The sequence below is a fragment of the Lactuca sativa genome, chromosome 9 (assembly GCF_002870075.4).
Source record: "Lactuca sativa cultivar Salinas chromosome 9, Lsat_Salinas_v11, whole genome shotgun sequence".
NCBI classification, from domain to species: Eukaryota; Viridiplantae; Streptophyta; class Magnoliopsida; order Asterales; family Asteraceae; genus Lactuca; species Lactuca sativa.
The window spans coordinates 160300664-160326096 of record NC_056631.2 but is presented as its reverse complement, the minus strand read 5'-3'; the positions used below and the strand labels follow the sequence as shown (position 1 = coordinate 160326096).

Here is a 25433-nt window from a genome sequence, read left to right as displayed (position 1 = left end):
TCCATAGGAAGCGTCGTAGCCTGACTTAGTCGAAGTTACACTAAGTGGCACACGGTGATTGTGTTGTCCCGTGACACTAGGGTTTTAAAGGCGAGATTAGGAGAAGCCAACGCCTCCAACATCAAAGCCGTGGGTTTCGTGGTTGGGTAAGAGGTGGCCGATTGGAGTTCGATATGCAGAAGAAAAACAAAGGTGTGAGATTGAAGAATCAGCGACAATTGTCTGGTTGATAGTGTGACGTGAAAATAACGCGGGTCTAATCTTTGTTTGACCTTCGTAGTCAAAATCATAGCTGATACAATTAAATTTGGGCTTAAATTAAAAACGTTACCCATTAAGTCCATAGTATGTTCAGCATTTTGTGAGCCCAAGGTGTTGATCGCAGCCCACTTATCTCTTTTAAGCCCATTTTTGCAAAACCCTAGAATCTCTTCCTTCTGTCTATCGACTAACGGAGCCGTCTTCTTACTGAAACGTCGTTGGTCCTCCGTTATCTGGAGAAGAGTCGATCGCTGCTCATACTGGTTCTTTCCCACCTGATCTCGCATTGAATCCATCGTTCCTTTCCCCGTTGGTTGAATTCCCAACAATGGTGGTGGCGGTGGCTGTGATGGCGGTGTGTCGTCGCTGTCATTGCCAATTTATTTTAAAATGATGTGATGAAACGACTCCTGCTTCCCAAAGCTCCAATCTGATGACTCCATCTTTTCCCCATTATTTTCTTCAAATTCCGGTGGCGGTGGTGGAGGTGGTGATGGTGAATGTGGCGGCGACGGTAGAGGACAAGGTGGCGGCTGCGACAACATAGGTGGTTGTAGTTGTGGTGTCTTCTTTGGTTTCGATTCCGACTCAGCAACTTTTCCTCCTAAGTTCTTCATCTCATTCTCTTTTCTGCTCTCATACCCTAGAGATGGTAGAGACGACAGCAGGGTTGGTTGTTTCGGCGGCAGCATTACTGGTGGAAACTGCACGGTGGCTCGGATTCCAATTCCGACTCATAAACTTCCGGTGATACTTCTTCTTCCTCCTCATGGACCTCTTTCTCTTTCTCTTTCAAATCAGAGTAATAAATTTGTCTCCATTTAACCTTCTCAGCCTCCGTCTCTTCCTCTGAGTAGTAATTCTTTTTCATGTTTGCTATTTCAGCTTCTGTCTCTTCCTCTCTCCTTATCTGATTCTGACGATGCATCTCCATTATCTTCACCATCTCTAACAACTCTGTTTGGATGATACTCATCTCTTCCTATGTCTTTGCTTGTTGTTGAATCCACATAGATTGTTGCTGTTGTTGTTGTTCAATTGCTATCTTTCTTTCCCCGGCATCAACTGCTCTGATACCATTTGATAGATCCTTGTTGAACCTATCATATACCCCAGGCATTCTAACAGATTCACACGAACAAAACCTCTCGATAATACCAGAAAATTAAAGATAGATTTCCATTCATTCGAGAGGAATGGTCTCTCCAAGAATACAAAGTTCTTTACAGATTAATTCTTAGCTACTGACTCTCTAAAACAAAGGACTATATATACTATCACTAGAGACAAGACAAAAGGGAATCACAGCCAGCATAATCAGGTGCTCTTCCCACTAACATAACAGCCAATAACGGCCATAATACCAAAAGGACCAAACTACCCCTACAGCCAAAAAGATAGCAGAATAACTCTACTAAAGCAAATCAACTAAAAGCAGTCTAGGATTAGTTGGGCTTATCAAAGTTTCTCTTAGACATTTCATCTAACAGTTGTTGTGCATAGGTTGTGTTGTGAGCAATTCCTGCTCCATGGATCAAAGTGGTTAGTGTCTTTAGCGTAGGCAAGTAGTTTGCTTGTTCAATTTCTTCAAGAAGTTTTAACCCATCTAGAAAACGACCTCTTTTGCAGTAAGAATCAATTATGATGTTGTAAGTTACAATGTTGGGCTTGAAACCTCTTTGAATCATCTCATGGTAGAAAAGCTCTACAGAAGTGACATCACCAGATTCTTTAAATCCAAGAAGCAAAATATTCATTGTTTTGGTGGTGGGGGAGAATCGGGAATATAGCTTGTTGAATACTGACTTCGCTTCCTTCATTTGCCTCTGTGTGCAGAATGCTCGAAGGAGAAGATTGAATTCTTCTGTACCAAATTGCTTGTGATCAGAAAATTTATCCTCCATTTTCTGAAATGCTTCAAGGGTTTCTTCAAAAGATTGAAACTTTGCAATTATTGATAACATGATGCTCATGGATTTGAGGGTAAGCAAGGAAGGGTGCGTTTTGTGAATTTCTTCTATCAACTCCCACGCCTTGTTGAAATTTCTCATTCGAGTTAATATATGAAGTGTTTTTTCAAATGCATCTGAAGTGGGACAAAATTGGGAAAACTGGAGGGAGAATTTGAAGAATTCAAAGGCTTTAAGGCCATTAGAGTGGGATGCAAAGAGATGGCCAAGAACATTTTCCACAAAGGAAGTTGAAATGGTGGTTGAAGGGATAATTTGGGAAAGCTTTGGATGAATGGGTTGATCTGGAAAAGGATGGTCGTTGATGATTTTAGTAATTTTCTTGATTTCAAACTCCAAATCTGAAGAATAGAACCGGAAACCAATGGTGGCTGCTACTGTTAGCTGTTGAAGAAGTTGATTGCATCTTCCTAGGAAGAGCATAATCTTAAACAAATCAAGAAACAGTATCAGCTACTGGACAACAGAAATCCAAATGATATAGCCTCAAAAGATTTGGAGTTTGAAAACCAAACAACAACAAACTTTATCGCAAAGAAGATGATTGTTGAGTAAGTTTTCATGGAAAAATAACAAACACCTGGCGTGCATGTTATCTATGTTCCGAAACAAGGGATAAAGAAAACATAAGGATATATAACAAATAGTTGGTAATGGTTTGCTTTATAAAGTTCCAACATTTAAAAACAGAAGAAACCTCAGGTATATGGTAACTGGCATGTCGTCGTATTCTGTAGACATGTCCATGGGTTTTTATTTCTAATTTGAAGTAAGGTCACTCCCTTATACAGTTGGACCTCTATTTATCTATTACAAAATAGCCTAATCAAATGACGAAAACGATGAAATGAAAAGTAGGCCTGAGATAAAACAACAAACCCTAGCGAAGGAAGAATGTAAGCAAGAAACAAAACAACTAACAGAAGAAACCATTCACAGGGGAAAAAAGGTATATGAAAAACAAAAACCGAAGGCAGACGTTACCTGAAAGGGTTTGCTGTTGTAAACTTGTAATGATCGGTCGATGTATATGGATTGAAAATGAACGCCGTAACTTTATTTTCAGCGGATATATTAATCAAAGATTTGCAAACGGTTATTAATTTAGAAAGTTAGATGTTTTCATTTAGGTTAATATTGAGAAATCTGACTTTTTTTTATTAGACAAAACTGTGATGAAGTTAAATTAATATATAAGATTTTTTTTTAGATTTACTTCGAGTTTTATTATTATGGTTAGAATTTTTTAGATTCTTGAGTAATATTCAGAAATATTGTTTGAATATTTTGCATAAACACATAGTAACACACACCCACAACCAAACCAGAAAATTTAATCGCCTTTAACTGCATAATAACAGTTTAAAATCCAAAACTTAAACCCAAGAAATGACCTTTAATGTGGCCCTAAACTTATTAAATGGACTTATTAAAAAGTATTCTACTAATTATAGCAATGTACTTATCATTCGTTGTGTGAAGCTCTCTTTTGAAACTAAAAATGCTAAATTGACTCAAAGTACAATGCTTAAAATTAGTATTTGTTTTTAAAATACCTATGTTTTCTAAAATACCCTTTGAAAAAAAAAAAAAGAACATAGCAGAGGCAAGACAAATAAAGGTTGTATTTGAAAAAGGATAATGTATTTATAGAGTTTTATTGGACTTTAAAAGTGGATGTATAAATTTAAGGGTTAACATTATAGCAACCTCTAATCTTTAATACATGTAGGATCCAAAAACTAATATGATTTACTAAATGTTCGTTGTTATTAATTGCACTTTACCATATATTTAATTATCATAAATTACAAATCTAAATTATGATATCGTTCTTGTAACTCTTTATGTTTGTATTGTATAAGATTTTCATAAATGCAAATATAAGGAAAAAAACTACTTTTATTTATTGTCATAACATTTAGACATACACATCAACACACATGCACACACTGTTTATCTCTCATAGATAGACAACACAAACTCATAGTTTCTAAAATCCAAATAAAGCAAACTAACCCAAGTTATGTCCTAGCATTGTACGTAAAAAGTACATTGGTATTAAAAAAAAAAAAAAAAAAAAAAAAAAAAAAAAAAAAAAAAAACATAACTTGAAAATGACCCCTTGTAATAACCGGTTATTTTCATTCAATAAAAGTCCGTGGAAATCAAACTTGTTAAATAAGAGTCAAATATTCAAACAAAAGTCAAATAATTAAAATTAATTGTTTGATCTAAACATGAAAATTTAAATTGCTTTATGGGTTTTCGGTATTATGAATCTTAGTCCAAACCAAAAACCGAAAACACCAAATTGTGAATCAATTTGGACCGAAATCACCCAACCGAAAACCTTATGCAAGGACCCCACTTCGGACCGAAAACTCCTTGCGAGACCGAAATCAGGAGATTTCGGGGGGATGAAGACCGAAAACTCTCCTTTTTTCGGTTGGACATAGACTGAAATCAATTTTTTTCCGTTGAATGGATAGGCCGAAAACTCCAATTTTAGGCGGTGGCACACATTCCAATTAGATAATTTCACCTCCCAATGCATGTGTCACATCATATATATATATATATATATATATATATATATATATATATATATTACAACCGAAATCATATTACATTTCACACGTTCTCACCTACGAAAACTCTACTTTCTCTCAAAACTCAATAAAAGACCTTCAAATCTTCAAAGCAGTTACCCTTATCATCTTCAAATCTTCAAGTTTCCTTAAGAACATCTTCAAATTTTTTTTCCCAGGAAATCAAATATATCAAGTTAATTCCAAAGACTTCTTGTAAGTATTTATACATAACTAGTGTTAATTAACACTTATATTAATCATTTCACTAATTTAAACACTATATATATATATATATATATATATATATATATATATATATATATATATATATATATATATATATATATATATATATAATTAAGATTCTACGGGCTTAGAATTGGTGATTCCGCCTTATTTCCTGTTTCTTGTTTGGTTGTGGGCTTAGGGTAGAATAATTTATTCGACTGTCTTTTTCAATCTTTTATATATATATATATATATATATATATATATATATATATATATATATATATATATATATATATATAAGTATAAAAATTATTTCAACACATTAAACAAAAACTATATTTTCGCAACTTATTTTATTATCGTTTGTACAAAAACGTCTAAATTTCATAGAATATCTTTATCAAGGATTTACGATTATAAACATTCAAAGTGGTTAAAAATATAAAGGTTTTCATTTCAACAGAACATACAGTTTAAACTATAATAGGTAAAGTTTATGAAACAGACGTACTATTTCACTAAGTTCAGGATACAATACGAAAACAAACATATAAACTATAATAGGTATAGTTTATGAGACATACATACAGTTTATTCATTACAAAAGGGTTTTTTATTATTTTACACGTAACCGTCAATATAGCTTTGTGAGACATACTTCAAGTACTTATCTAAGTACCCACAAAAGACCTAAAATTATAGAGTCTCCTAGAGGGAGAGCGTGACACTTGTGTATAGATTTATACGGGACTGACAATCTCGCACCTAAATTGTTAGCTACAGTTAGGCCGGAGGCCTGGGGTAACAAATGTCGTACCAATTCCGATGCCTGAATAACGTCGTATTCAGGATATCTTAGGTCATCAAGCATGGTTATAATAACTCACAATTGGGTATTGAACAATACGATTAGTGTACGAATACGTAAACAACTTCACATAGTTTTATTAAATAATAAAACTACAATACAATATTTTACAGTATAGCTAGTGGATCCAGGCACATACATTCACAGAGTTTCATACAAGTACAACTACATTGTACTATTTTTCAATACATAGAAACTTACACTTCTGGAAACATTCATTTTATGGTTTTATGTTAATTAAAACTACATCATACTATTTCAAAGTACAACAACATTTACACGTTTTGGTGTTAGGGTATAATTCATTTATAATAGAAAATATAGGATTTTCTGGGAGAAAACACTTACATTTTCAAGGAACAAATGACAGATTTCTCATACAAAAATGTTAATGAACTTACCAACTTAATTGTTGACACTCTTTTCAAAACCACTTGTATTCTCAGGGAATCGGTAAACATGTATCCACTCAGGTTTTGAGAATACGGGACTTCATAGAGTCACTTCTTTTAGTTTTGCTATACATTTTGGTGTCAAATATACATTGATTTGAACAAAAATGTAAAAACTATACATTATCAATATCGTGGTTGTTGTACTTTAATTACTATTATTCAATTGTTGTGATACTGTACATGACGTCATCCGCCCTCGAATGTTTCAGCCGTTCCGGTTTGGGGGTGTGACACCCCTGATATACGGATTAAAACTTGAATAAGAATAGTCATTTATATTAATAAATCATATTTAAGTATGCTAATAAATCATATTTAAGTATGCTATTGACGAACTCTAAGATTATCTGCATACCTGAAATAGGAAACAACATTTTTATATATTTATGATGAATTGTGTATGGCAAAATCCGTTCCAGTTGCTGCCTCCTCAGCAAGACCCGCTTCCTCAAGAGTTAACATAGAACGAGCCTAATAAAAGAGAGATAAATGATCACTATGCCTTATCAAAGTGCCGACACCTCTATAAGCCCTGGTGAGACCTAAAACCAATTGGATGACAAGACGAATTTTTGATACAGGAGCACCAACATTCTTTAGTTGACCAATAAGAGACTTGAGTCGTTGGCAATAGGCAGAAACATTAGGAAAATTCTCCATTTTGGCACTGGAGAGTTCGGCTTCAAGAGTAACCACACGGGAATTCTTGTTGTCTCGGAGTATGTCTTGTAACCTATTCCAAGCTTCCATTGTTGTAGCATCTGGTTCAATAATGGTATGCAAGAGATCACTAGAAATAGTAGCATAAATCCATGAGAGGATTGTTGTATCAAGTGTAGACCATAATTCCTTTTCTTCTGTAGTTGTTGCAGTTGTGAAGGCCTTCGGAACTTGAGGAGGGATAATATGATGAAGGACCTTATGAGAGTGTGCAGTGATCTTGAATAGATCAGCCCATGTTGAATACTGAACATTCTCCATTTTGAGAATAATGGAGATATGATTTTGGATGTTGGACACCGCAACAGCAGGATGAAAGGAAGATTTGCTGTCAGACATGGTGATGAAAAGAAGAAGAAATAGAATTCTAGGGGTGCTTGCAGAAGATACGAGAATGAGATGGGGATGGATCGAGAGTAAAAACCCTAGACGTCTGATACCATAATAGAATGCTTTCCTCAAGAACTTTAATCTCATTCCCATTAATATATACATACAGATACATCAAATATGCCTTATACACAGGAACTAACCTTAATTCTAGGAACATAGTATTGACTAAGCTAATATACAATATATTATATTTACATATAATTAACAAAAACCTTTGTAAATAACAAGTCATATTTCTCAAAAATTTGTTTTAAACTTTGTCATCGTGAAACCACCATCTAGTCTCTTTAGGAGATCTACCATTTCTATACTTCTTCACATACCTTAGATGAATGTGTGCAGGTTCTCTCAAATATAAGGAATTAAAAAAATCAATAAATAACTAAACATAAATAATAATAAAAAAAAAAAAAGGAAAAACCATAGAAAAACCCTATCTATTTTACCCCAATGCCTAAATAAACCCATATATTTATTTTATGTCTAAGCCGTCTATCCTCTCTGATTTATCCGGTAAAACCCTATCTATTCTACCAGGCAGGAGCGAAAAACTTCGTCATTTGTAGGTTGTCATCGAACAGAAAGAAGAAAAGAACCAGGCAGGAGCGAAAAACTTCGTGGATCAGGGAAGCTGCACGAAATAAAGTTGATTGCTAAATCTATTTTGTTTGGTATGTTTGTCGAACGCATTAGTGTCGCCACGAGATGGAGAAGCTCCGCCAGCGCCACCGCACCGAGATGCAGCGCACATCGTCGTTCCCCGATGGTCGGTTCTTCTCGTCGTGGTTCTTTTTTGAGCAATGGAGGCCATGGAAAATGGACCCAGTTCCGAACTGGGTCACAATAATTCAACCATTCTGGAAATCACCAACGCAACCCCTGTTTCGGATCATCAGAGAGCTTGAATCCGGGCCGAGGAATTCGATTTAAACCTTCTTCTATTCAAAATCTGGTAAAGTTAGCAGCTAGTTCCACCAATCATACTCCTGATTTCGATTCCAATTTTTCAAATCACGATTCCACATACACGAATAATTGGTCTAATCAAGAAGACGACAACGAGGATAGGTATCTTGATGATTCTACTGTCAACGAACCCCTGATTCATCCGGGGTATAAAAATCACAAGAGTTCTCCGTTCACTGGTGGAGTTCGTATAAAATGCTCAAATCCTTCTCACCATGAACCCGCCCACCTCAGGCCAACAAGAAAGTATAGCAAGATTGTTCATGAATATGAAGCCGATGAAGATGGCGAAGCGTGGGTTAAAGTGCCTAGAAACACAAATTTTTTTCAGGGGAACCATCAAAACGACAACAGTTGGAATGGCACGGAATAAAGCTTCACTGGAAGAAAGAATTTTTTTAACGAAAATGAAATTGAACAATGTGCAGGCGTTGGTGGAACACTGGATAAGAGATGTGACAACTTGAAGGTCATCATACTTGCCATAACTTTGGGATTTGCTAGAGCGATTATTTGTGAGTGAGTGTGTGGAATTATAGTCGAATTTCCTGTTGTTTTTTCACCCAGAAACCGTCATCTACGAGGTCCAAAACCCACTTGAACACAAGAACTCGATGCTTGGATAAGGGGGGTTTTTGGATTCTGGTGTTTGAACTTGGTTTCTTGATTTTGTTTTTGGTACATGGTAGAAAGCACCCTGTAGTTTTGGATTTCAGCACACAATCTCAATTCAAGAATGCTGCTGCGTTTTTTACTGATTTCAGTATGCAATCTCAATTCACGAATGCAAAAAAAAAAACCCTTAAATTTTTGTCATATTTTGGCTGTAACGTCTTTGTTTGATTCGATTATGTTTCGGTTATTTGGTTCAATTTATGTTTTTTTTCTGTTTAGATGTGTTTGTTTTGGACAAAAACATTTAATTATTCAATATATGGTGGTTGTTTGGTGTGCTAAAAACCCAAATCAGCAGCAAGGGTAAAATCGGCAACGTTATTTATTTTATTTATTATTATTTTTTGTTTTTTTGCAGCATTGGGGTATGTTACCGGTTGCCAAAAGTGAAACCGGTTATAAAGCATTAATAAAAGGATATTAACATAAATATAAGGGTTTATTTAGGCACCGGAGGAAAATAGATAGGGTTTTTCTATGGTTTTCCCTAAAAAAATGCAAAATATGGTCCACATAAGTTCAGAAATTAAGAACATCTTAAAAGTTAAAAGGTTATAACACACTAAAAAGTTAGCAACAAAATGTAAGGTTTATAAAAGCTATTATGAAATTTCCTCTGTTCTTCCACTGCTTCTACACGCTTCCTTTCATGTCTACAAATCAGAATAATTACATAAATATGTTACTGCAACACTACTTTCATGTTATGTTGAATCAATAGGGCATTTACATCTTTTGCACAAACTAGAGATCTAGACCCGAGTTTCTTTCCAGCTTAATTCACCATTTTGGTTGGAACATATATTGTAAATATGTTGCTACAAGCACTAATGTCATGGTATGGTTGTTACATGGGACATGAACATTTCTAGGGATATTTTGAATCAAAAGGGCATTTACGTCTTTTGTAGAAAACAACAGATCAATACCTGAGTTTCTGTCCCACTTGATTCAACTTTTTAGGTGGGAAAAATATTGCAATTTTTATACGGTTAATATTTCTAAGGATATTTTTGATTATGAGGATGAAAAGGGCATTAATGTCTTTGTCCCACCTTTCTGTTTGGGACAAAAAATTGCTAGTTTTGTCCCATTGACATGAGTCTCGATCAAGTCCAATGTTTTCAAGGACATTTACTGTCTTTTTTTTTCCAGACGAGTGGAATGCAAGTCAATAGCCCCATCTTGTTCCACCTATTTTTGTTTGACAAAAGATATGTATTTTTTCCCATTGAATATGAAAATTTCAATGAAGCTGAATCCGGATGTATTAATAAGTTTAGGTTGAGAAAATGCATGATTCATAGGTATGCGGTTTTATTAAATTAAATAATATGATAAAAATTTACTTATATTTATATTTATTAACAAATAAAACAATGAACATTCTTATTTACTTGTTCAAATAGAAAGATTAGGTGAAACCGAGATGGGAAGTGGGGTTATGGTAAATGTGGGGTGTGCGTGTTTTCCATTATTCAAAATTAAAAGAAAAAAGAATTACAAATATTAAAAAAAAATAAAAATAAAAAAACAGGGTAAAATAGTTATGAAGTTTCATTCTGTAGCAAAGTGGCAACATAATTTAGTTCCGTATAAATTTTTGTAACAAAAGAGCTATGGAAATTATGTAGATTAAAAAAAAAAAACAGTGAGTTGAGAAATGATCCTCAAATGCAAATGCGATTAACAGGTAACAATAAGAATTAATATATGCTTCTACTTTGAACATGTAACCCCATCAAGTCTTGGTCAAAGGTCTGCACTGGCATCAAAAGCGGGAAATTCAATAGCAAAGCATAAAGATTCCGATCCCTGTTGTTTGGGTTGCAGACGAACAAAAACCCCAAAGGAAGGGCATTTTTTTAATGACAAATATACCCTTAAGTGATTTTTTTTAATTTCTTTGTATTCTTATTATTTCATTTTTTTTTTTTTAAAAAAAATCCTCTATGTGTGTGTGTGTGTGTGTCTCTTGATTTTTGATTTGTGGGTTGAATCAAAAAACAGGTCCCAAAACAAGAAAATCTCAAATAAAAAGCCAGAAAAATTGTCGAGAAAAAACCCAGAAAGAAATCGTTGCATCTGTGGATGACAACGAAGGAAGAGGGGTTGATATTTATACGCATATACATCTCTATCTGGAAGTGGGAGGATGCAACAACAATGTCAATGGTGGATCCAAAAAGATTATGTCAGTCTGTGGGTTTGACCTCCCTTGCATAATCATCTTTGTCGTCCCTCTTCTGTTCTGTTGTTCTGTATTGAATGAAAAGGTTTTTGGTGTGTGTGTGTGTGTGTTTCTGTATTGAATGAAAAGGTTTTTGGTTGTGTGTGTGTATGTTGAATCCTCACAAGTTCACGAAGATTCGAGTTTTGTTTTGTGAAAATTCTAAAGGAAAATGGTTGTGATGGTGATAACAGGTCAAGGGAGGAAGATGATGGTATTGGTAATGGTGGGTGCTGTTATTTTTTGGTTCGTGTGTGTGCCCCTTTTCTAAATTAAATAATAATTGTCTTTTGAGTTTGGACAAACATAAAGATAGGGAGCATTTTTGCAGTTTTGTCTTGAATGTACCTGATTGACAAGGTGAAGATTTGGATTTGGATTTGGATTTGGATGGAAAAGTAGTAAAATGAAGAGGAACAGTGTTCTTTCCGTACCTGCAATGCAATATTGGTGTACACAAAGGAGAGCCCTGTAATAATTTCAAGTGCAATAAAGTTAAAAAGTAGCCACCTTACTTTATTGTAAATGACTTAAAGGAGGGTACTCATAAATTAATAGCAAGCTACTTAGTTTAATTATTGATAACCAATGTTGCATTGCTTTTATATGCTGAAAGTAAGTATGCTCCTATAAACGGGAAAGTAAATTGCTATTAATTTAAATTTCCTCTTAACAACCTAAAACATTATTACTTGCAACTAAACCTTCCTTAATATTTATTTATTATTAATAGCAACATTATAATTCATAAACATAATAATTTGTTAAAAACATGGTAGGAATAGGAATGGCATATTACTCCCCTTCTTCCAAAATACCAAAATGCAATCCATGCCTTCTTTTAGCCAACTCATTAATTCTACAAGAGAAATTAAATAGCCTCCTACTTTTTGTTCCTAATATCCTCCTACCTATTTTAGATGGTGACAAGTGTCATTAAATTTAATTTAAATTTGATTGAGATTTTGAATTTGTACACTTGTATTCTACAATAGTATTTGCCAAATTAAATATACAACGACTGAAAGTACATAAATTGCTAGCTATATTCGAGTTGAGGGTGGGTTTCTTTCTGGCTTAAAGTAGAAATAACAAGTAGAGAGGCCCATAATAATATTATCAAGTCAAGTGAATGGCAATAAATTATAACCAAGATGACACTCTTTTTTATAGAAAAAAAAAAGATGCATTATTTAGTTCGTTACCTTCATATTGTTGATGTAGAGAGGGAAAGAACGGAGATACATCAGCTTGCTTCAACAGAGATCTTGTTGTAAGCTTGAAACACAAACGATGAGTGGAGCTGATACGGACCCATCCCCATACTAGGCCCGTATCATGTCATAAGCCCAAGTGTAGAACTCACTCCCAAAAGCCAGCTTGTAGGAGGAGGGGACACTTAGACTTATAGTACTTTCGGCCAATGTGGGATCATAACAATTGTTATGCATCAACTTATGTCACACTTGCTAGATAAGGGCAATATGGGAAATTCAATAAAATAAAGAGAATCTTATTAGTTCAGGGGCAACTTAGGTATTTTATATTATTTAGTTTGTTAGGTCAGATAGTAAGTATAAGAGGTCAGTGAGGGATCAATCTTTTTGTGAAATCCGGAATTTATTCCTTGGGAGAGTAGGTATCTCAAATCAGCTAACCTATCATTTGTTCTTGTAATCAATCAATATTTGAAGCTGTTGGTTGCTTTTTATGTTATTGAATCTGTTCTTAGAATCCAGTTCATAACAGGAGCCTTCTTTCTTATTTACTGAAAAAGAATGAAGAATACATACATGCCATGTGAGGTTCATATCATACACTTATTAAAAGTAGAAATCTAAAATCAACCACATGAGTCAATATTGTCTTTTTCTATTATTTCTTTTAAATTAATTGACAAACATATTCTATTATCATAACAATTCAGTTCTTGCATATATATATTTAAAAAAAAAAAAAAACAGGTCAAGAGTACCCCTCAACTCAATTGATCATTTGATCCACAAACATTAAAAACTGATTGAAATTAGGAACTCACCGATAATTCAAGTGGAAGGGCTGTATTAGTGGAACAATACCTACATTCAATTAACAATTAAATCAAATCAAATGTTTGGAGTCAGATTAAAATCTTAAAAATGATTAAACATACCATACCCAACTTAGTTGATAGGACATGGACACTTATCTAGATTAGATTCTGGAAGGTAGTTTTGTCAAAACTTGAGATGATTTTTTGAAAGATCGATTCATTTGATAACTCTATGAAACAATGTAATCAAATGTTTCGAGTCAGATAAGAATTTTAAAAATTATTAAACATACCACACCCAGTTGTTATTTATTGCTAGGACATGGACCATTTTTTGCAGTTTTGTTTTTAATCTACTTCATCGGTAAGGTCAAGATTTGGATTTGGATGGAAAAGTAGTAAAATGAAGAGGAATAGTGTTCTTTCCAAACCTGCAATGCAATATTGGTGTGGTGTGGTGTGGTGTAACCACAGAGGCACAGACACAGACAGACACCATTTAGTAGAGCTTCAAACCCATCTGATGGAATCTACAAAATGAAGGAGAATGAGATAACATACGAAAAATGACCAATATTATCCCTTTAAAAAGTCTAATTTACCTGTCTAAGTGGATTACTATCAAGTTTTAAACACACACACACACACACACACTAGATGTTGAAGTGGGGGATTTTAACCTCGAGGGAAGCACATGAAGAAAGTTCAATTTTTAGGGATTGGATTATCCACTTTAATAATTAATTACCATAGCAATAACTTTTTCTTTGCTCTCAAATGTTCCACTTTCTGCATCATTTTTAATTATATTAAAAATAAATCAAATGAATTTTAACAAAAACATTCATTTAGGGATTGGATTATCCACTTAAAAGCTAAAGAAAACCCATATGGAACTGATTGAAGAAAAGCTGTTGCAATTTGTGGCGTTGAATGTTTCCATATTCCTTTCCATTCCGGTGGGGTGGCATGTCGGAATTGCTAAAACTTTCCCATCATAAAATCCTAATTACAAAAAAAATAAAAGATGTTGATCATTTCAAAAACCAAAAACAGAGTTAGTTAGTTAGTTACAAAATCAGAAATGACATCAATCAACTTAACTTGCTCCTTTGTGGAAAATTCCGCAGGTTTGGTTTTTTCTTCTCCAAGACCAATGAAATCCCATGAATGTGTAGTTTGTTTACTCTCAAACACTCCTTCCATCTCCGCAAAACAATAGTAAGTCCCTATAAAATATATAATATTATTATGAAAAAAAAAAAAACAGACAAAAAGATGTTACTTTTTGTTATTTTTGAGCCAGGAGTGGAAATTTTGAGCATCAATAAAAAACAACGCATTAGTTACTTGTAGATTTTGCTTAATTGTTTTGTACTAGTTAAATTTTAGGAGTTTTTTGAAATAGAAAGGTAGATGGTTTATAGTTCTTTGATTTTTTTTTCTGCACTAGGTGTGAGACCCAACGGGTTGATTAAAAACAGTTGAATATCAAGATGTAAACATTAAATATTTTTATATAAATACAAACGAAATGATGAATATTAAATAAGTAATTGAATTCATATTATAAAAAATATCAGACATATTTAGTAGTCACAATGAAAACTCTGGGAATAGCCTTGCCGCGTAAAGTTCCATCAGTAACAACAATTTGGCTAAAGGAACAACAAAAATCAATATTTTTTCCTTTCCTTGCGTAATATTCATATATACTACCTCAACAAAAGAGCATCTTGAACCACATGGAAGATCATAATAAAAATAGAAAACCATAATGTTGTAATAAAAATAAATGTAAGTAAGATGCTAAACTATGTGAATTTTCTAAAGTATAATGTGTCAATAAGAAAAATTAACTATAATGCTATAAACTTTTAATAAGAGTTAGAATTGAAAAAAACGTGGAATTAATTATAACCCATTGTTGAGTAAGATGCAAGAAATAACATAGTACTTTAATTTGGATTGTATCTATATAGAAGCATCATTTAGTTCCATTACTACAAAAGTTTAAAAATTCATATAGAATGTAATTTACGAGTTGTCTTTTTTAAGAAATTTTAATAAACTTACTCTAAAAAAAATAAAGTCTAAATCAATTTAATTTAGATTATATAAAATGGTAGCTTGACTTGGTGTATAACCAAAGCAAACATCGATTTGAGTCATTTTCCTCCTCTGTACATGTTCTTTAGGAACCTAACCAAAAAAAAAAAAAAAAAAAACTTGTGTTATTGGCATAGTATCTCATAGAAACGACAAATCGGTCATGTGCTAAATGCAATATATAGCAACATATTTCAGTTTTATCTCTAATATAACATCATACTTTTTATTATAAAAAGTACATTGCTAAACTTAAAAAATGAAAGTAATTATTACCTGTTTTAAATATATTTAACTACAGGAATAATCCCTATTTAAATAAATTTAAAAAAAATGGTCCGTATATAAAAATATTGTATAAATAGCCCATGTTTAACAAAATAGACATTAATGGTCCCTGTATAAAAAATGATCAAATTGACCGAAATGGTCAAAATGATCAGATTAAGCAAAATGATCAAAATGACTATTTTCAGCAAAAATGACCATATTACGAAAAAAAATTTTAAAAAAATAAAACCGGTAAAAATGACCAAATTGGACAAAAAGGTCAAAATGGTCATCTTGACTAAAAAACTCAAAAAAATCAAACTTTTAATTTTAAAAGTTTCATATTAGTATTTTTTAGCTTAAGAATGCCAAAATTATGAATCATATATATATATAAGAATGAGAAAATGACCAAAAAGGTCACAAAAAAGAAGGATGAACATGCTAACGTTATAAAATTCTATTTCTTAGAAATTAATATAAGAAATTTAAGAAAACTAATCCAGGAATGCAAATTCATACACAAAACAACCACAGTTTACACACATATCATCTATCAAACTTTTATTTCAAATTGTTTCTTTTTAAATCGTGAAAGAAAACCCTAAAATCATAAAAGTATGAATAAATAACTTATCTCCTATGAAATGGTTAGAGAAAATACCAAAATTATGAAAAATTTATGTAATTTATCAATCTGTTCTCATATTATAAAAATGGGAAAAACTTGAGATGGTAAATATTAACCTTACTTAATAGAAACATCGGGTTTGGTCTTTTGGTCTTATTCTCCCATATTACTATCAATGAATATTTAAATCTGTAGAAGCTCATTCTTAGGCACCCAAGAAGATGAAGCACTCATTACATTTTTCCCTTGAGTGTCTATCTGAAAAACATGTTAAAGAAAAAATTATGAAAGCAAACACATTCTTATAACAAATACACTATAAAAATGAATTCTTGATACTTTCAACCAAAAGAAAACAGAAGCAATAAAAAAACAACCAACTATCTCTTCTCTTTTTGAAATAAAATAGGGTTTGAACTAAACTCATTACATTTGGAAATAAATTTCTCTTTATTTTTGACAATGTGCTTGTAAAAACGTTCATCAAGAAAACTATATAACGATCAGGTAAAAAAAGAAAACTATGTTGCTATAGTTTTGGGCCTTGTGTACTTTTCCCCACCCTATTGTGTCTCCATATTACTTATAGCCATGCACATAAGCTGTTATGTCCAGAAACTTGGTATTTCTAAAGTCAAAAATCAAAATTTTAATCCAATAAGCGCAAATGATCTATCTCTAAGTAGCAAAGAGTAAATGAACTTTTTGACCTAAAATCACATAAAAAGTCATTTCTTCAATTTGATATTTGGACTAAAGATTATTGTTGAAAGTACCTTTCTATTTAGAAGTAACAAATAACCCTTTATCTTACAACTGTTCAAAAAAGAAAAAGGGCTGAAAATTCCTTTAAGACTTAAAATACAGCCCAATCCTTCACTACATTTGGTTCAGTTGACATATAATACCTACCAAAGATAAGTTCAAGCTATCACACAAACAACCAACATGTTAATATTAGCATAATCACTTTTCTTACCATATAACTATAGCATAAAGAAACTAAATGAGAGTGAAAACCCATGGTTTGCTCAAAAATAGACATGCTGATATAGATACAATATCCAAGATATCAACTACTTTTTTTTATGAAATAGTTGATCTTCCTTTTCTTCCCGGATGAGTAAGCTAACCAAGTTTATGATTTAACCCAAACAAAATGCAGGAAAGTTAGGAATCACAAACACACACACACACACACATGTGGTAAGTAGCACAAAAATACAGACAATAGTGTGTAATAGTATTTGATAAGACATATCTCATGGGCATTTTATCAAACACATAGAGTGCAACATCAAATGCAAGGTTAAGAAGGCAATCAGATACACCACACATTCATGATAATAAAAAATCGAATACAATTAATAAAAATTAAGAACATCAGATTAAAGAAGAAACCTGGATGACAAATGAATTGAAGAAGAAAACCAAGGTGTGAATAATAGCCAGAACAGTAATCGAATTTATAGAGTGATTTCAATATGGAATTCATTTTGTTCCACAAAAATTGGGATCTCACGTATCAACAGAGATTAACGACTCGAAAATAGAGCCTATATATGGGAACTCTATCAATTTACTTCATTAAAAATTCAAATTCAAATTGAGGAGATGATTTACGGGAGAGTTAATATGAAAGCAATTCTCCTGTTTACTAAATTGAAGAAAAAATGTTGTGAGAGTAAAATGGATACAGAAAGTATGTTGTATGGGATGTGAATTTGGAATGCAACAATGGTCTGAGGAAAATAAGGCAATTGATTTGAGAAAACACGTTATAGATTCAATTGGTTGCTGATATGTGGGACCTCAAATAAAGCCCATATTACGCGCCACAGAGAATCATATTTGTTTTTAAAAAAAAAATACACATGTCAATTTTAGAAGGTAGAAGGAAAATTTTGAAAAATATGAGAAAATGACATTTGTCAAAACACCTAAGAAGTTGACAAGTGGGAAAAGGATTTTTATTTATAAGAATTGATTGCATTGCATTGTGTAAAGACAAAAAGATGTTACTTTTTGTCATGACGCAGGAGCGGAAATTTTGAGCATCAATCAAAAACAAAGCATTGGTTGTAGATTTTCCTTAATTGTTTTGTACTGGTTAAATTTTAGGGAGTTTTTTGAAATAGAAAGGTAGATGGTTTATAGTTGTTTGATTTTTTTTCTTTAATAAGGCATTGCATTGTGATATTATAGACTAGGGCAGAATCGAATTGATAGACTATTTACTAAATGATTGAAACACTCTATTAGTAGAATGTATTACAAACTGACTGAAATTAGGAACTCACCGTTGAATTCATGTGGAAGGGGAAGGCGGACCTCTATTCTATTAATAGAACAACAATACCTACATTCAAATAACAATTTAAGCATCAGATTAAAATTTAACAAAATTATTAGTTGCTATTTTTGCTAGGACATGGACATGGACACTTATCTAGATTAGACCCTGGAAGGTAGTTTTGTCAATTTCTTCAAAGATTCATTCATTTATGATTTATCTCCAGTGATAACTCCTCTATGTATGTCCTGAAACAACGAAATCAAATGTTTCTGAGTCAGATTAAATTTTTAAAAATTATTAGATATACCATACCCAACTTAGTTTCTAGGACATGGACACGGACACTTATCTAGATTAGATTCTGGAAAATAGTTTTGTCAAAACATCTGAGATGATTTTTTGAAAGATTCATTCAATTATCTCCTTTGATAACTCTATGTATGTCCTGAAACAACAAAATCAAATGTTAAAGAGTCAGATTAAAATTTTAAAAACTACTAAATATACCATACCCAACTTAGTTTCTAGGACATGGACACTTATCTAGATTAGATTCTGGAAGGTAGTTTTGTCAAAACTTGAGAGATAATTCCTTGAAAGATTCATTCATTTATGATTTATCTCCTTTGATAACTCTATGTATGTCCTGAAACAATGAAAACAAATGTTTCTGAGTGAGTCAGATTAAAATTTTTAAAATTATTAAACATACCCAGTTGCTAGGAATAACCAACCAACAAAAGAATTTAAAAGAGACAAATAATAAGCAAGAGGACTTTAATTAAATAAAGTACATTATTACCTGCAATTTTGGTTTCTCATGCACAACTTTTCATAATTCAAATCCATACTTTAACATCACAATAAAACTAATCAACTGAAGAAATCATAATCATACTTACAAGGGCATAAGAAACACAATTTTTCATTTGAATCCAACCCTAGACCTCCCCTCCTCCTCCTTCTTCTTCTTCTTCTTCTTCTTCCATGTTTGTACACTGCTACTGCAACAAAAAATCAAAATTATATAGAAAAAAATTAACTGCAAGCTAAATATTGAAGGAAAACAAAAAACTCGGTGCCATTTAGTTTTCTTGGCAGCTGAAACTTGCAAGGGCATAATGGTAATTAGAAGTGATTGTAAAAAAAACAAAACTCTCAATGCCAGTTAGTTTGAAACTTGCAAGGGCAAAATGGTAATCTTTTTTCCTACCGACTAAGAAACATATTTTAACAATTTAAGCCTAGCCTAACCCTTTTCATATTATCAAAGCAGCAGCATATAACATACAGATGATAAGAAATGACACGTGACCTTTTTTTATGCAGCTTTCATGGCCTAGTGTCCATACGGGAGGAGTGATCAGCCAGGTGGACAAACGGGCCCGGAGGTTGCTTAATCCGGTTGGGGTCCTCTGTAATTAAAAAAAAAAAAAAAAAAAAAGTAAATAGTATTAACTGCAGGGAACAGCAAGCAACATACTTTATTCTCACTACCAAATACCAATATTGGCAATGTTGGTTACTCAAACATAAAACTTGAAACTTATAGAATAGTTTCAGGTAAAAAAATGTTGCTATTATAGATAAAGAAGGTAAGTAAGGTATTATATATGATGCCGGTAAAAATAGTAAGGTATGTTGGTATTATACATACCAGATGAGAATGAGATGATAAAACATCATTATAGGCAGCATTGTACTATGACAAACCTACAACATAAGTATATTGTTATTATAGGTAAACAAATAAAGTACGAGTCAGGAATAAAGTAGGAGTATTTAATGATACCTTCCTTCCACATTCCATGTTAGAGATCGAAATTGGCTTGTACAAAAGATGGATAAGCAAGCTGTTCCCATTAATTTACTTTTTATAACACACCTACAATATTCATTTAGATTATGTTAGTTGGAAAGCCAGAACAGAATATTGTCTAGGAGCATTAAATGATACCTTTTCATAACAGGTAATCCATACTTAATTTTGACTCATGGTCAACTCATGAGATGAGCTTTGAGCTTTGAGCTTCCAACATAACTATGACCAATATAACCAACCAACAGGCAAGAGTAAGATATTTAAATGCATATGCTAACAACATCATGTATGTATGTATGTATGTATGTAAATGTAATCATCATTTAGTATCTATCTTTCAACCAAAGAAAATGCTCGGAGGAAAATAGATACATACTAATACTTGCTTCATTATATATGCCAAATGTCCCTGTTCTCTTCAACTTCAACACAGTCAGTCGTTTGATAGTCAACAACTGGCTTGGCTTGGCTTGGCTTGGCTTGGCTTGTTAGTTGGAAGAGTCCTACTAGACAATGCCATATAAAACAAAATAATCATTCCTAAATCTGGGACAGATGATTGAGGATTAGCGTAAATGTATACACATTACATTACATTAGATGTGTTTATTAAGTCATTCTTTTTGCATTGAGTTAAAATAGAAATATCCATATAGTTTATTATTCCATGTTCTCATTAAGTAGAAAAGAAACAACAATTAAGAAAAAAGTTAATGCTCTTATCTTCATTTAATAGACTCTTTTGTTCACATACAATGGATGCATAAGAATTGTTGCTACATGTCATTGTCAATTCTTTCAATATATATAAAAAAGATGATAAAGACCCTTTTTCTAACAGAAATGAAGAATTATGCGTAAAGTACAACTGGAGTCTGAATTGTACCTTTAGGAGTAACAAGTAACAACAGAATATGATTATTTAACTGTTGCTCAAAATCCCCCACTCTTTTCTGCTAATACTGTAATCACAGAAATTTACAAATTCATATGCAAAAAGAAGAAAACTTAACTGCTACTGGAAGGAATAACTTACTTACTATGTATGTGGTTTTGTTTTTGTGGATGTATGTATGTAACATCTTCAACAGGACTGGAGCAGAATTCTTGTCATCCTTCCTTTACCTCAATTCAATTCCCTCGACGACGATTACTTGGTATTTAAGTTTAAGGAACTAAAACATAGTGATTTAATAGATGAAATTTCTACATTTACCTCTTTATTAAACTCTGAACGACATGCATGCAATGCAGCAGCATCTATTATCAAACAACTAATACTCCATTGAGCCGAATTGCTGTGACATTCTGCTTCATTGGAGCATGAGTATACAAAATCCTAGTTTTCTATTGTTGTATGTTCTACAAAGTCTAGGATCAAATGTTTTTCCTAATAAACTACTTTCAAGGACCTTATAGCCAAATTATATAACCATCTGCCAACTTGCTGCAAAGGAGGCCAAGCCATTTCATCACAAATTAAAAAAAAAAAAAAAAAATCCAAAATTGACCATCTGCATTCACATGTTCATTTGTTGTTAACTTTCAACTAAGAAATGACTAAACTATAAATTCATGACCATATATATATATTTTTTTTTTGACTTAATGAAAAAAGAACAAAGCTTAAGTGCTAATGGAATAACTTACTACATGGTTTTCTTTTTGTGGATGTTCAGGCCTCTAGGAACCATTTCCTCCTGCTTTTTTTTTCCTTCCCTTCTTTCTGCTTTTTTCTTTTTTTGCGCCTCGCTATCTCCATCCGAAATGCTTCTTTCTTCCAGTTCCTCTCATTCTCCTGTTTTTCTTGGCGTATTTTTGCAGCCTTAGCTGCCACTAACGCCTTCACTTTAATGTCTCCTCTCCTACCTTCAAAGACAAAAACAAACAATGTCATTTTTTGGTAATTCAAACTTTGGAATAGAGAAAAAATTTAACTACCTGGCCAAACTGCAGCTGCTTGTTTTTGTGGATGTGGAAGAAATGATGTTAACGGATTCTCTGTAGTCGATGTTGACCTGTCCCAGAGATTTCCCAAATCAACAGGAGATGAACAAAAATGCTTTGTTTGCCAAGTATTAAAGGGAGGAAGCGAATCGTCAGTTTGCTGCTGTGTTGGATAAGAATAATCCGCTATGGTCACCGAATCATAATCAGTGCTAGTTGAAATATCCATATCCTCATAATCAATGCTGGTTGAAATATCCATATCCTCATAATCAGTGCTGGTTGAAATATCCATATCCTCATAATAAAAGTCTTCAACATCACCATTGCTTGTTTGATCAGATTCAGAAGCCGCTCTTTCCACTTCAGTAAATGCTGCCTGTGTAGAATAAATAATGCATAAGAAAATTCAGGAGAAAAATGTTAAATAAAAGAAGGGAAATGCTATTACAACTTCACTTGACATAATGAGAAAAGAAAACCATATTATTTACTCCTGGTATTGGATATGTAAAGGAATATATCCATCAATATTTGGTATATCTTACATTTAGAAATGGGTTATATACATATATTCTGTCCAATTTCAAGTAACATCTCATTGGAATGGGTTTCCAGTTACATTCTTGATGGTTGGAATGCAATTGCAAACAGGGTTTGTATTATGATGAGAAACCTCAATGCATGCTAAACTGTTTGTTGAAGAAAAAAAAAACAAAACTAAAGGGAATGGATTTAATGAGAAGTGACACTTACCTCACAGTAAACAGCAGCAGCAGCATCATGCAGGGAAACCTTAGGGTTCACCATTCTGTTCTTGGGAAGCAAACTCTCCTCCACCAATGGATTCAGATCCAAGTCCAAATCGATATTCATTGTCTCTGTACTTGTACACGCATCAAAATCCTCATGAGAACGTATCATTGCAGACTTCAACTGCTGCTCACTGGATTTATCATCTTTTAATGAAGCAGAATCCATATCCATTGAGGGATTGCCCAACAGTTCTCTAATCCTGGAAAGCAGACTGCTACCTTTATTTGAATTGCATCCATCCATTTCATCAAACTTCAGTTGCTTAGGTTTAACAAGAATACAGCACTCAGAAGATTGGTTTAAGGCTAAAGCATCTGATTCCCTAGGATCCAACTTCTTTACAGAATTTACTTCAAAGACTGCATCTGATCCAACTTTTGGATTGTAAGAAGCAGAGATGCCCAGTTCTAAGGACCCACTAGTTTGTTGACTTGAACCTCTAGCAGATTTGCAGTCGATTCCTATGTGGTCTTCAACATTCCTATGTGGCCACGTAGCAAAATCCTTGTCTCCTTGTTTGGATAAACATGAACTTGAAGTAAGGGAGACACTTGTAAAATCACCACCAGCATTTTCATCCTGAATATCAACCTATCAGAAAAGACAAGACAGATATGGCATGAATAATGTAGATTTCCCTAATTTTTATTGAATAAAACTGTTTTTTTTTCTTGCTAAACCTCCCCAGTTCTTGTTATGAACAATTCAGAAAGTAATACATGTATTAAGATCAGGGAAGTGTGAAAATGGAATGTTTTGTGTTGGTTTTGCAAGTATGTTACCCTAATGAGAAAGAAAAGCATATTACATTACATATATATATTCTGTCCAATTTCAAGTAACATCTGAATGCATTGCATGCTAAAGTGTTTGTTGAAAAAAACTAAAAGGAATGGATATAACATCTTTTGGGCCTTTGAGCCCCTTCTAACTTGAGATGCAGAGGAAACTAATGGCTTGTTTACCTCGCTAGAGAGCACAGCAATTTGCTGATGTGTTGTTGGTAAAGAATAATCCTCCTCGTCATACAAATCTTCAACTCCCTGTTCAAAGAAAAAAACAAAAAAGTAAGAAAAAATCAAGAAAATTCGCAATACTAATATCGCCCCAAGAACACCAGAATCAATAGTAACGTCGACACTAAAGTTGTCGAATGATGAGTGTGAAGTCGGTGCAAGTGCGACTGTGAGAAGGAACAAGAAAATTATGAATTTTCCTGCCATTATCGATCCATAAAGTAAGTCTTCAACTCCCTGTTCAAAGAAAAAAACAAAAAGGTAAGAAAAAATCAAGAAAATTGGCAATACTAATATCGCCCCAAGAACACCAGAATCAATAGTAACGTCGACGCTAAAGTTGTGGAATTGTAAGTGTGAAGTCGGTGCAAGTGCGAGGAACAAGAAAACTATGAATTTTCCTGCCATCATCGATCCATGAAGTAAGTCTTCAACTCCCTGTTCGAAGAAAAAAACAAAAAGGTAAGAAAAAATCAAGAAAATTCGCGATACTAATATCGCCCCCAAAACATCAGAATCAATCGGGTCGTCGTCGAGAGTAAAGTTGTGGGATGATGAGTGTGAAGTCAGTGAAAGTGCGACTGCGAGAAGGAACAAGAAAACCCTGAGTTTTCCTGCCATCATCGATCGATGAAGTTTTCGTTTTCGTGGATTTCGTCGTTTGCTGTAAAAAAAATAAGCGCGGTTTGGAATTCGTTGTATGCTGTAAAAAGTAAAAGGTGAAATGAAATAAAAGGGAGAATGGCTTTTAAATAGGATGACACCGACACACCGTCATTATTTTAGAGTTTGGAACCATTTTTTATTTTTCTTTCATAAAAACCATACGTATTTCTTAATTTTTTCATATAAAAAAAATTAAAAAGAAAAAAACAATCTTTTTCTTTTCTAACAAAAGAATAACATCAATATTAGTAAATAAATTATTTATTTTGATCTAATTTTGTCCCTAGTTATTATTAAGCAACATCCAACCCAAAACCCAAGAAAGAAAAAGAAATAAATAAATAAACCAACAGTTTGGGCTTCATTTTCAAAAACCGAAAATTATAATTTGGTTTCGGTTTTTAGATATGGTAAACCAAAGCGGGAAACGGACAATTCATATGAAATATTTACAAAAACATATAT

General features: G+C 33.0%; 2 protein-coding genes and 1 pseudogene across 16 annotated transcripts; all 3 read right to left on the bottom strand.

Moving 5' to 3' along the window:
- Positions 1-1706: 1706 nt before the first annotated feature.
- On the bottom strand, positions 1707-2654 carry LOC111888163 (pentatricopeptide repeat-containing protein At3g61360-like). Its single transcript, XM_052767819.1, has one exon. The coding sequence runs from the start codon at positions 2652-2654 to the stop codon at positions 1707-1709; it is 948 nt and encodes a 315-aa protein (XP_052623779.1).
- Positions 2655-5642: 2988 nt separating this feature from the next.
- Positions 5643-11849, bottom strand: LOC111888164 (uncharacterized; annotated as a pseudogene).
- LOC111888121 (uncharacterized) lies at positions 11579-25046 on the bottom strand. 15 transcript variants are annotated; one of them, XR_006186583.2, is made up of 19 exons: positions 24252-25046; positions 23227-23877; positions 22465-22849; positions 22174-22392; positions 21564-22037; positions 21410-21485; positions 20900-21029; positions 20659-20742; positions 20494-20586; positions 20359-20414; positions 19604-20116; positions 18706-19347; positions 16527-16663; positions 15472-15597; positions 14500-14624; positions 13827-14400; positions 12569-13625; positions 11798-11832; positions 11579-11711 (listed from the first exon to the last, which is right to left on the bottom strand). XR_006186583.2 is itself a non-coding variant. In XM_042897907.2 (4 exons), the coding sequence occupies exons 1-4, from the start codon at positions 24924-24926 to the stop codon at positions 22199-22201; spliced, it is 1905 nt and encodes a 634-aa protein (XP_042753841.2). In that variant the 5' UTR covers positions 24927-25046; the 3' UTR covers positions 22085-22198. The 15 variants fall into 15 exon arrangements, 1 of the variants encoding a protein (XP_042753841.2); XR_006186563.2 differs by lacking the exons at positions 11579-11711; positions 11798-11832; positions 12569-13625 and having other exon boundaries at positions 14156-14400; positions 18706-18946; positions 19045-19347; XR_006186566.2 differs by lacking the exons at positions 11579-11711; positions 11798-11832; positions 12569-13625 and having other exon boundaries at positions 14156-14400; positions 19604-19705; positions 20017-20116.
- Between the last annotated feature and the right edge of the window lie 387 nt (positions 25047-25433).

What these genes read in the sequence shown, in the direction of transcription:
- LOC111888121 (XM_042897907.2), bottom strand. Translation starts at nt 24,926, where the DNA reads ATGATGGCAGGAAAACTCAGGGTTTTCTTGTTCCTTCTCGCAGTCGCA. An exon ending in CTGCTGCTGTTTACTGTGAG is followed by an intron (nt 22,850 to 23,226) that starts GTAAGTGTCACT and finishes TATTCTACACAG; the next exon opens with GCAGCATTTACTGAAGTGGA. An exon ending in AGCAGCTGCAGTTTGGCCAG is followed by an intron (nt 22,393 to 22,464) that starts GTAGTTAAATTT and finishes TTGTCTTTGAAG; the next exon opens with GTAGGAGAGGAGACATTAAA.
- LOC111888163 (XM_052767819.1), bottom strand. Translation starts at nt 2,654, where the DNA reads ATGCTCTTCCTAGGAAGATGCAATCAACTTCTTCAACAGCTAACAGTA.